The sequence below is a fragment of the Anabrus simplex genome, chromosome 11 (assembly GCF_040414725.1).
Source record: "Anabrus simplex isolate iqAnaSimp1 chromosome 11, ASM4041472v1, whole genome shotgun sequence".
Taxonomy (NCBI): Eukaryota; Metazoa; Arthropoda; class Insecta; order Orthoptera; family Tettigoniidae; genus Anabrus; species Anabrus simplex.
The window spans coordinates 52,875,597-52,888,291 of record NC_090275.1 but is presented as its reverse complement, the minus strand read 5'-3'; the positions used below and the strand labels follow the sequence as shown (position 1 = coordinate 52,888,291).

The 12,695-nt window shown below is 37.6% G+C and overlaps 1 protein-coding gene across 1 annotated transcript in view; it reads left to right on the top strand.

Moving 5' to 3' along the window:
• The window catches only part of LOC136883316 (uncharacterized), a 74,082-nt gene that overhangs the window by 47,140 nt on the left and 14,247 nt on the right, over positions 1 to 12,695 (top strand). The window contains exons 8-9 of the mRNA XM_067155555.2: positions 4,788 to 4,888; positions 10,872 to 11,097. Of these exons, the coding sequence (XP_067011656.1) occupies positions 4,788 to 4,888; positions 10,872 to 11,097 (327 nt within the window). The remainder of the gene's footprint in view (positions 1 to 4,787; positions 4,889 to 10,871; positions 11,098 to 12,695) is intronic.

The following is a 12,695-nucleotide window of genomic DNA, read 5'->3' as shown; positions in this document are numbered from 1 at the left end:
ACCAAAATAAAACAAAATAAATCCAATCAATTTAGGAAACTTAGAAATGACAAACTTCTCAGTTATTCAGTAGTGACATCTTCTGACTAATGTCCCAACTTTATGCATTAGCTGTTTAACGTTTTGTTTGATAGATAGAGTTCTTTAAGGTGCTTCGTTTGAATGAGCTGAGTTGAGGAGTACCTCCCGGTATTATTATTATTATTATTATTATTATTATTATTATTATTATTATTATTATTATTATTATTATTATTGTTGTTGATGTTGTTGTTGTTGTTGTTGTTACGGGGTTACCCGTGGATCAGCAGAGGTGAAAGAAGGTGCCGGGATGAATGGGTCTAACTACAAAGTCAAAGTTAATTTAAAATTTTAACAAAGGTTATATTTTCTTGAAACAACAAAATTTAAACAACTTAGTGAAATAACAATGACATAGCAATTTAGAAACGAAACTTAGAAGGATGCAAGACTTGAGAATTTTAACACACTTGGGTTATAAGCCCCTAGTTTTACAATTTTGAGCTCCTAGCTTAACTTTATAAAAGATTACAATTTTACACAAAGGGCAGAAATCCCCTAATACCTGGAGCACTTTCTCCCAAAATTGCAATATCAGGCCTCCCAGAGGCAATTTTACCACACTTGAAAAAGAGCTCAAGCTCTCTCAGTTCTCAAGCCTATTCCAGGCAACACATTATGAAAATCCAATAATCACTGTCCTTACAAGGCACTGTTTACAAAAGCCATCTTATTACACAGGGGTATCTAGTACCCAACCTACGGGCCTTAGTAAAAAAAGAACAGGTTCAATAAACGGCCCGAGTACAACAGGAATGGAGTCGGAGGTTGAGCTCCACAAAAAAATTTACAGGCCCATAGGGCACTTGACCAATGATACAGGGGCTAATCCCAATCTACTGAGGTAGCGCGCACGGAGATAACTTTAATACATAGCAGAAACAAATGCGGTATCTCAAACCAAGATGAAGAAGAGCTCGAGAGGATATATCACTCTCTATCCCTGGATTATGAAATTTTACATGAGCCGAACGGAGAATTACATTTTAAGGAAGTTGGTTACATAATTAAAGTTTTAAATCTTTCCCTCGGGTTAAACTGCAGAGCTAGCAAGAAATGAAGATGTTAAACGGCCATTACCTTGCTGAAGAACTGCTGCGTGAAGAAAGAGGCGCCTCCCGCCCCCTGCGTGACACACACACTTAGTTAGATGTTGATCAAATGGCCAAGAGACTAGAAAATCCGCAGTTTATAAACCCTCGGGGAAGGTTCGAGACCTTTCATGAATAATCAAGACACACCTGTTCAGTTTTATTGGCTACCTTAAAGTTACACACCAAATCGAAGAAGAAGCCTGTGATAGGCTGAAAATTAATTACAGAAATTCTTGATTGGCTAAAATGCAAAACTGGCTGAAAGAAAAGATAAATATTGCCAATCTAAAGATGAATGAACGAAATTTAGTAAAGATAAAACTTATACAAAGTTTCTTCAAAAAGGTTCTTTCATTTCGCACCAGGCTGCATGATCAAAGTTTGTTAGTAGTGACATCTATGAGAGAATGTTCAAACTTCTTGATGAATGAAGAACAAAAACAAGTAGAAATTCGCACAGTTCACAATAACAAATTTTAGTGGTGCCATCTTCAGAGAAAATTTATTGTAAGTTGGTCCAGTTTCAAGTTCACAGTTTCTCCTGTAGAGGAGTTCTTTAAGGCGCAAGATTTAAATGTGCGGCGTAGAGGTGTACCTCCCGGTACAATTATTATTATTATTATTATTATTATTATTATTAACTTTACTAGGCACTTGGGAGCACTCGAGTCGTTCCATGTTCAATTTCTCTTTGAAGGTTGTACTGTTCGGTTTTGTGATCTGCCCAGTACTTTTTCATTCGTTCCGGTTGTAATTTTCTCAGTTTGTCTGAAATTGCTGTAGCCCTTCAATTTGTCATTGAACATTTGTGAGTCTTAAGAAAGGTATTAATCTTATTTTTATTCTCTGCATCTGCTATCTAGATTCCAACACCTTTGAGATCTTGCTGAATTTCATGGATCCATTGCCTGTCTTCTTTCCAAGATTTCTCATCACTAGTCATCGTAAAAACTGATTTCCTAGCAGTTGCAAGATGTGCAAGAAATAAGATATTCTTTTCTTCTTCATTGTGCTAATCATTGGGTCGAGAGAAGTAGGTTTGAAATGTGATAAAAGCAATCCACTCGCAATTGTTTTACTCGCCAATGTCTTGTGCTTGATAGACAGTTTCATTAGGAAGGATTCCGCAGACTTCTTTGATTTGGTATTTTTTATTTATGCAAGTTCTAATAATTCTTATTTCAGTTTTGAGGATCTCATCAGTTTCATTTTTAATTTGGAACAGGGTTTCACAAGCATAAGTGGCTTCTGGGAGTGTTACATTTTTATAGTGTTGGATCTTAGTGTCTGTTGATAGGCATTTCTTATTATATATTGACCAGGTTAGAAATTGGGCTTTTTTCATTTTGTTAGTTCTAGTTATCCATGTTTCTTTCTCGTTTAGTTTGTGTGTTATGATATCTTCAAGATACTGTATTTAATCGTGTATTAGACCCCCCTCGCGTATTAGAACCCCCCCCCCCCCCTTGGCTTTTAGAGATGAAAATGAGAAAAATAAATCTCTCCTACAAGACTTCCCCAACGTAATTCGTCCGAGAAGAACAGTTCTGCTTCGAAGCAGGTACAAGCCTTGTGCAACTCTGATGACATCACATGAATTTGTGAATAGTTTCGTCCGTACGACCCATGCAATGGACACACACGTCAAAGTCATGCGGTACATTTGTGTTTCATAGTTAAGAAATGTCCGTCTCCGTAGCGTTGGCCTACTGCAGCGCTGATGACGTCTCACAAATAGGTGAATAGTTTCGTGTCCGACCCGCGCATTGCGAGCGTGCATCAGTCATGTATGTATGTCTGTAATGTCCGCCAGCGTAATGGTTAGCACAATTAGCTGCCATTCTCGGGAGCCTGATTTTGATTCCCGGTACCGTAATGCCAGAGATTTACGAATGGCAGGAAGGTTGAGTTGCTGTAAAAATGGTACATGCAACTCCCTTCCAGTGTGGTCCTGTCTAAAAAAGAGCTGCACCACTTCGGGGTGAGGAAGCGAGTTTACTTTAGTTAAGAAATATTCACGGTTGTTGCTAGGCCTATTAGTATAGGCAGGCAAGATCATTAACAAAGTGATAGTTTAATATCTCATAACTCAGGCCAATGTAGGGTTTTTTGGGAAAGAAGTAGGTTTAAAACGTAATAAAAACAATTGAATCACAATTGTTTTACTGGCCAATGTACCTAACAAATAATAATATTGACTTTTTATGTACCCACTTACTTTCAACTATTTTCAGAGATGCCAAACAAAACATACTAGGGTATGAGTTAATAAAAAAATGAGAGACAACGAACCTACGAAATTAAACATTATGATACCACCACACCTGTAGATATCCATAAATGCGGCAAACTTTCCTGTTACTTATTTTTATTCTTTCCGTCGTGGAACTTTTCGCACTATCCGGGTGATAGCATATCTAACCTAAACAATGCAGTCTCTCTTATCACATTTACAGCTGTTTTGGTCAATTCTGATCTGATAAATGTAGAGAACAAGCCTGAAATATACTTAAAAATAAGGGTCCAGTTTTCAACAGCAGCAGTTATCAAAAGAATGCTTCCAGTCACTATGTATTACATTTGGAAATACACCTCGTAAGATACGCTAGTTATCAGCTGGTGGTTTGGCGCGCTTTCAACAACACGGCTTTATTCAGAAGAAGTGGCTTCTGCTAAACATACACCAGCTGGGAATATCAGAGACCATCTCCAGAAACCATTTAGGAATAGCTTCACACAGTTTGGACTGTATAGTCGGGAACAAAACAATTTTTAAAAGATTCAAAAAGACGGGACCTCGAATACTCTTGGTCTCGATTGCAGTGCATGGCTGATGAGATCGCAGTGAAGATGACGTCACTTGGAATGACAATACGCCGGTAGCAGGGAAGTTAGCTGCGCAAGACCATTAAAATGAAAGCACTGATCAGGTTTACTGTGTGGTAGGCCTAATGCTCAACTGACAGAGACATATGACTGGCCATTGGATTATTTTGTATCAATATTGCGTAATATGATAATACGATACCCTTATCCCTTTTCTCTACGGGGTCGAGTATGAATCGAGACAAATTTTCGTAGCGGGTTTTTATGACCGTATGCCCTTCCCGACGTCGACCTCATCAGAGGAATTAATGAGTTGAAACGAATGACGTGATATTATGAGTAACTAAAATGGATTATATTTACTTTATATGTAGGCTTAAAAGTCATGTTCACCATTTGACTTTTTACATTTAGAAATGCTGCCTTCCAACGAAAATAGCCAGTATAACTCAAATACATCCATAAATTTGTTAAAGAACAGTGTAGAATGTACAATTTATAGCTCTTTATAACCTAGAAGTCACGTGTTCATTGCACAAAATTTGAGATTATCGCATTTTGGACCCCCGTTTACGATTTTTGGCTGTAAAAGTGGGAAAAGAGGGTTCTAATATGCAAGTAAATACAGTATTTAAATTAACATTAATTTTTTGATCATTTATGAAGATTTTATTTAAGCTCAAGGGTTTCATGGGCATGATCTCAGTTTTCTCAAAGGATATTTCTAATCCTGTTTTTAGGGAAATTCCCCATATAATACATATATATTTCATTTTGATTTTTCAGATGTATTCGTGTGGTTCTCTGGCCCCAAAATTGGGTCGTGGTAGTGGATGCACTGATCACAAGTTCAGGAGGCCGCCTCAACCTTGGGAAATGGCAGATGGGTAAGAATGACATAGTTTCTGGTGTATTAAAATTTCTTGTAGACTTTTCTAAATGTGTTCCATATTCTTGTTTGACAGCTTACCTGTCTAGTTATATGGATATTTCCTAATTGCTACTAAAAATTTGAGGGAGAATTTACAAGGGATCCTTTTTCCAGTACTGGATGTGGAACACGAAGGTTTGTCACTAGACAACAACCTCCTCACAAATGGTGCTCAAAATATAGAAGACATCATTTGTGATCATTTGTAAGTGCCACAACTACAGTGTACCCCACAGAGCTTGAGACATGGTGAAGTGAGGGAGACAGAATGCCATTGAAATACACACTATCTCAAATCAGAAAATGTACACATTACATTAGTTTAATTTGAATGTACAGTAGTTGGTTCTGAGTGCAAATAATGTGCATGAAGGGTATTGCTTGGTTTTTATTAATAATGATGCTCTTATACTTGTTTAACTCTTTCGATGTGGCAGTTGACTTCTTGGGCATGTACTGAAAATATTGTTGAATTTGAAAGCACGAATATTAAGTTGATCTGTTTTTTTTATTGCCCACCAACATTAATCTCTGCGCTCTGGCCACCATTGTACCGTATTAATGAGTGCTTTAGTGATGACAGACAGTGGCAGATTCTGTCCATAAATGTAGACAGTTCAATTGGTGGTGACAGTCATGATGTACTAAGGGATAGTTCAGTGGATAATGTCAAGTTGTACCAGAGTGGTGGGATATTAGTAATGATGAATGAACTAAGGACCACAGGTTGGACCACATCACCATCATCATCATCATCATCATTGTACAGTTCCAGTTTCCTGGGTACTGTTAATGAGCCTCTTCCATTTCTTCCTGTCCATATACAACTTGTTATGGAGAACATCATCCACTGTCCATCCTCTGGTAACTAGATCAACCTTGAACATGTCCATCCATTGGGTTTTAGGTCTTCCTGCAGGTCTTTTTCCCTCCACCTGTCTTTCCAAATTTATTCTGGCTGTTCTTGTAGGCTCCATCCTTGTCACATAAACGTACCACCGTTGTCTGGATGTGCCGATTCGGTCTAATAGGGATGTCTTTATTCCGGCTTCTTTCCTCACCTCTTCATTTCTTAACTTGTCCATTTTGGTATTCTGAATGGTGGATCTAAGAAATTTCATCTCTGATGCTTGCAGTCTTGATGAATCTCTTTTTGTGAGGGTGCACAGTTTAATACCATAGGTCAGTATTGGTATGAAATAGCTGTTAAACATCATCAGTTTGGCCAGATTTGGAATCATGTCATCCCATAAGTGTTGCTACTTGTTGGTAGAATTCTGATCCCTTTTGCATTCTGTTTGTAATTTCCTTTGTGACCAAATTATCACTGGAGATTACACTTCCAAGTAAGGAAATCTATCCACACACTCTAGCGGGTGGTCTCCTAGTTTTACGCTTGCTGTACACCCTTCTCTGTTGACTGCCATCATCACTGTCTTGGTCTCACTGATGTTGAGGTTATATTCCTGGAACTGGGATTTCCATACATTGAGTCTGGTCTGTACTTCCTCTTCTGTTTCACCCCAAATCATGATATTATCAGCAAAGGCCACTGTATTCAGTTCACCTAACTTTTCCTTGACGTTCTTCATTATATTGTCCATAATAGTGATGGACAGTAATGGGGACAGTGCACTACCTTACTCTTCCCCAATTTGTACACAGCTAGTATAGTCTTTGTACAACATCTGAATTTTCTTTACCAGTCCTTCAGGCACATTTCTTTTCCTCAGACATGCCCAAATCATATCTCTATCATAGGCCTTTTCTATATCCAGGAATACAATGACCAGGTTCTTGTCTTTCTCCCAATACTTTTCCATCAGCATGTGGGTGCTAAAAATTAGATCCATTGTTGATCTGTTACTTCTGAATCCATATTGCTCCTCCTCTAACTGTGGTTCAATGATGATTCTCAGTCTCCTTTCTATGATCTTCTCTAGAATTTTTAGCCCATGAGACAGCAGTGTTATTCCTCTATAGTTGGTAGCTTTCCGTCTGCTGTCTTTCTTAAACAGGGTAATTGTAAGGCCTTTGCTCCAATCTGCAGGTGTTTTTGTTTTCTGTCCATACGGCATTTAGTACTCTGTGCAGCCATTGTATACCCCGGATGCCTGCTGCCTTTATCATGTCCGCATTCACTTCATCTGCACCTGAAGATTTTCCTTTAGGCATAGATTTTAAGGCTGTCTCAGTAACTTGTTAAATAATGCACAACATGGGTTCAGAGCTGGCAGAAGTACTTTGTCTGCTTTATCACATTTTACACAGTTGGTCGTAAATGCTCTTGATAATGATGAAACTGTGATAGGACTATTTCTTGACATTTCAAAGGCATTTGATACTGTTGATCATGAAATATTGTTGCACAGATGATATCAGATTGGAGTTAGAGGAATTGTTAATGACTGGTTTAGATCATACCTGAATAAACGATCCCAGTTTGTTGAAATTACACATTGTAACAGTAAAGGGCATAATGAGACATATCACTCTCAGGTAATAAGCATAGACTTAGGTATTCTGCAGGGTAGTATTTTGGGGCCTGTTCTTTTCTTGATCTATGTGAATGATCTTCCTCACAATAATCAAGTAGAAACAGCAGTTCTGTATGCTGATGATACAAACATAATTATTAATAATCCTGACCCTACATCTATAGAAACTACAGCAAATACAGTCCTGTCTAGGTTAGAATCATGGTTCAGGAAAAACAAATTAACATTGAACTTTAAAAAGACCCAATACATGGAATTCAAGGCATCTAACTACCATGATAAAACTGCAAAAAAAAACACAACCTTATATTAAATGAAAATGCAATTGAAAATACGTTGACCACAAAATTTTTAGGTGTCCATATAGATAAAAAATTAAGATGGGATTGTCATATTAAAAAAATAGGGAAGTCTCTGAGTTCTGTTTGTTTTGCCTTAAGGATTTTGTCTAATAGTTGTAGTGAAGAATATGTTAGAATAGCATATTTTGGATATTTCCATTCAGTCATCACTTATGCTATTGGTCTCTGGGGCTGCTACAAATCAAACCTTGATGTTATTTTTCGAATACAGAAACGAGCTATCAGAATTATATTGAGACGTAACAGGTTAGATCATTGCAGACCATTATTTAAGAGACTAAGGATACTTCCAGTACCAAGTATATACATCATGCAATGCATTCTACACGTGAAAAAAATATTGATCACTTCAGAAAGAATTTTGACAATCACAGTTACCAGACGCGAACAAGAAATAATATTTTTATCGAGCACAAGAGTAAAACCATTGCCTTGAGACATGTAGACTCTGTTGGAATCAGATTGTATAATAAGCTTCCAAATACGATTAAAGATATTAGTCCCATCAGTTCATTTACCACAGCTTTAAAAAATCTCCTGCTGAGTAGCTGCTTCTACAGTACAGAAGAATACATGATGAAGTGCTGGTAATGATGCTACTACTTATTAACTTGTAATCTAGTATATAGCTTTAAAAATATGTTAATGTCACATTGGTTATGTTCACATTATTAACACCACACCAATATATTTTTATTTTGTCTTGTAAATATTGGTTATTAATATTATTTTAAAAAATTAAGATGTGCTGTCCTAACATTGAGGTATGTGGTGTTTCTGTTTTTCTTCTTTTTCAAAATGTTCATCGTTGTGCATATATTATTGTTAGTATTAGGAAATCACTTGACAACTCCTATACTGTTGGCATATTTCAAAATATGTAATTTTACAGTCTGTGGAAGCTAAATGAATGAATGAATGAATGAATGAATGAATCTGTCCAGGTGGTGGGAGGTTCCTCATTGTAGGATTGGATTTCAGGTTCTGTATTTTGTTTTTGAACTGGTCTATTCAGTAGGTGGTCGAAATGATTCTTCAGGACTTCTCTCATGTCACTTGGACCACAAGGACAATAAATGGCTGGATTTTGTAGGGTTTATGTTATAGGCTGACTTAATTTTCATAAATAACGACTTCTGTTTTCTTTCTTTCTTCTTTTTTAAAAATTTCTTTATTCACTCTTACAGTTAAGGGTTCTTGTAAGAAATGCAGTAGTGGAAGAGGTAAATAAATTCATGTTCATGAAGAAATTTGTTACAGAAACTGCAAAGACTGTTAATAAGCTAGAGCAGCCCTATGCAAGTACAGTTCTAACAATCTTTCTAGTTGCCTGTAATTTCAGGCAGATTAATAAATCAAATGTCTGACTCCATGGCTAAGGGCCGATTGCAGAAACTGTATTTAGACGATGTCTACGGTTAAACAATGCCAAAGTATGGCTGCCGCATTGCAGAGATGTTATTTATCACTTAGTAGACACTATCTAAAACCGATGTTCAACCGGTCATGTTTAAACACTGCTGAGAGCACTGTTTAACCTCAAATGAGAGGGGTGAATCAGAATCAGAGGTTATATACCATGAAACATATAATTTGTATTATCATGTTGAGACGATTCCGGGAAGAAAGGTTAGTCCGATGGCCTCTCTGTGGGTTGCCCACTGCTAAATCGCAACAATTCGTTTGACATATACAGGGAGATAGATCTTAAATTAAAGTTTCGCTTTATGAGAGACTTGTTTCTTTAGACTGACAAAGGGACAGTCCGGTAATTGTCAACTTGAATACAATTCTTGGCAACCAATATATTTTATTATATACATGGGGTAATATCCATGGAATTATGGGTCACTTCGACAACCTACATATCGGAATTAAGTGTCCCGATCGTCAGAGGGCTGTCACATACATCAACCAGGTGGGATTCACTTATATTTACTGCCAAGTAAACACACATAATAATGAAAACTAAAAAGTAGGTTGTATGGGTTTTATATATATAATCGTATAACTTTTCGGCAACTATCAGATCGGAAAAGGCAGGTGGTGGTGATAGTGGTGATTATTGTTTAAAGAGGACTGGGGAAGAAGAACTGTGTCCATAATAACAGCCCTAATATTTGTCTGGTGTAAAAAATAGGGAAGCTATGGAAAACAATCTTCAGGGCTGCTGATAATGCATTTCGAACCTATGATCTCCAGAATGCAAGCTACATCTATACGGCCCGTACAACACACTCGGTTACACATTACTATTGCTTCATCCTCTCTTTGTCGAAACTGCCTTATTTATGAGTAGATTACACTCACTGTAACAACGCTATAATCAAAGCTACACTTCCCCATACGGTGGCGTGTCGCTTAGTGTCGATAATATTACGAGATTTAATTTCCACCGAAAGCGATACTCTTATCTGTGTGGAAGTCATTCTCAAGCTTAGCCGTATTTGAGTAATGTGTAGGAAGACAAACAGCTGATTGGCGTTCAGCGCGTGCACCAACAAATTTCATTGGTTGTGACATGCAAAGAGTAACATGAAAGGTACCTCTATCTTCATTTTCAAACCAATATTGAAACTTTACGCGATGTCTAGTTAAACATCGACTGAACATTGTTTATACAATAGAAGACCATGCTAGTTTCAGATGTCGTTTAGGTAGAAGTTGTCTAAGGCTTAAAACTAGTCATCGTTTCTGCAATCGGCCCTAAATGTTTAGTATGCTGGCCTTTGGTTCAAGGGGTCCCGGGTTCGATTCCCGGTCAGGTCGGGGATTTTAACTTCGATTAGTTATTTCCTATGGCTGGGGGGTTGGGTGTTTGTTACGTTTTCAGCATTAGAAGTCATCATCGATAGGGCCCCATCTTCACAGACGCGCAGGTTGCCTATATGGCATCAAATTGAAAGACCTGCACCAAGCCTCTCCAGAGTCCACATGCTATTATTATTATTATTATTATTATTATTATTATTATTATTATTATTATTATTATTATTATTATTATTAAACAAAATTTTAAGAGAAATTGTGCCATTCCTAGTTGTACAGTATTTAAAACTTGTTTCTATCTGTTTTCTAGGTGTGTGTATTTACTATCTGAGATTTCTCAGATCCCCGAAGCAACTCGCTCTGTTATGAGTGCACTACCTCTGGTGGCAGAAGCATGCCTTCATCGTCATTATGCTCACCATGTCACGTTCCTTGAAACTGTGTGTAAACAGTTGCCTGTGCTTGCTAAAGGAGTTGGAAAAAAAATGTTCAAGTCTGTTGTGGAGGAGTTCTTTGATTCTATATTTTATGCATTGGTGAGTAAAAGGCTTTAATTTATCTATTGTTGTTGAGATCGGTTAATTACACCTCAAGCTGCTCTTCATAACTTGCCAACAGTTGTAATCAATCGATCCATTTACATCTGTCTGCTGAACATTTAAACGTCTCCCTTATTTGCTGGATGTGAAGATAGTTGCTCACAATGACAGTAGTTTATAAAAATACAGTATCTTCAACATTTTTGATGATTAATTCTCAATGGTTTGAAATATGTTGAAGAGAAATGTTTATAGTAATCTAAAAGTTTATTATAATGAAATATCTGGTGTTTACGTTCACTGTTTTACAGTATATCAAATTAGCAAGCTATCAAAGTGGTGGATAATTTCCGTCTGCTGGGAGCAATCATCAGTTGTAGATTTGCTGAAACTTGGCAGGCAGCACTTAAAGATCTAAATAAGGTTATCAAATGTGTACATGTGTACACCAAGGTTAGGATGGTTAAGACATTAGTCTTTCTCACAGCTACATATGGTTGTGAGAGCTAGACCATAAAAAAATGGGATGGAAAGCCCATTGGTGTATTTGAGCTACAGTGCTTGTGAAGAATTTTACATATGTGTTGAACGATGAACCATGCTCCATTAGCATGTTTCTCAAATGCAATGTTTTACTATGCAAATGAGTTGTGTCGACGTCAGTTCAAGGAAAAACTTACGTATTTCCATCGATGCGCTACAGAGCGCAGCACTCTGCATGATGTGTATTGACGATCTTTTCTTTTACGAGACAACTAGGTTTTATCTTTTGACGCATATCTTTGCCTTGCTTGCTCGAGATATTTTAACAATGGAGCCCAGGCCGTCCGGAATTACCTTTCTCTGTTTTAGGTGGATTTTTAACTTATTTAAAAGAGCCCTTACTACATTCATATCATAAGTTACGTATGTATATAACAGGTATGTGCGTTTAGTTGTTACTTTATTATTACGATGTTTGTAAACATTTTTTTTTTACAATCCTTGATAACTGGTCGATGTGCATCTTTGTACTTCGGTGCGTGTAATGACCTGTGTGAGTGGTGAGTGCCTGTGCTTGTTATTGTGATTACTGTTCATCTGGAATTTTGGTCTCCGACTCATCGCATTTTTGGTGCACTTCGTTTTGTTGTACTTCGCCATCTATGAAGCCATGACTTTCATGTCGGCTAAAAGTTTAATTTGGGTTGTACGAAACTCGAGCTTGATGGGCTTTGGTATGTGATCCTGCCTGTTTTCCCTGATTATATAAAAATGTATATACGTTTATATTGTGCTCCCGTAGTGCACGCTACTTGTTGGAATATGCGAGACTTGGGACTGTGTTAAGGTGAGTCATGTGATATGTATTGGCACCTCGTGTGAATGTTTCGAATGAATGCTAGTGTCTGAACGAAGTGAAAGATGGGCTATCAATTAGTTTATTTAAACCGGGCGAGTTGGCCGTGCGCGTTGAGGCGCGCGGCTGTGAGCTTGCATCCGGGAGATAGTAGGTTCGAATCCCACTATCGGCAGCCCTGAAGATGGTTTTCCGTGGTTTCCCATTTTCACACCAGGCAAATGCTGGGGCTGTACCTTAATTAAGGCCACGGCCG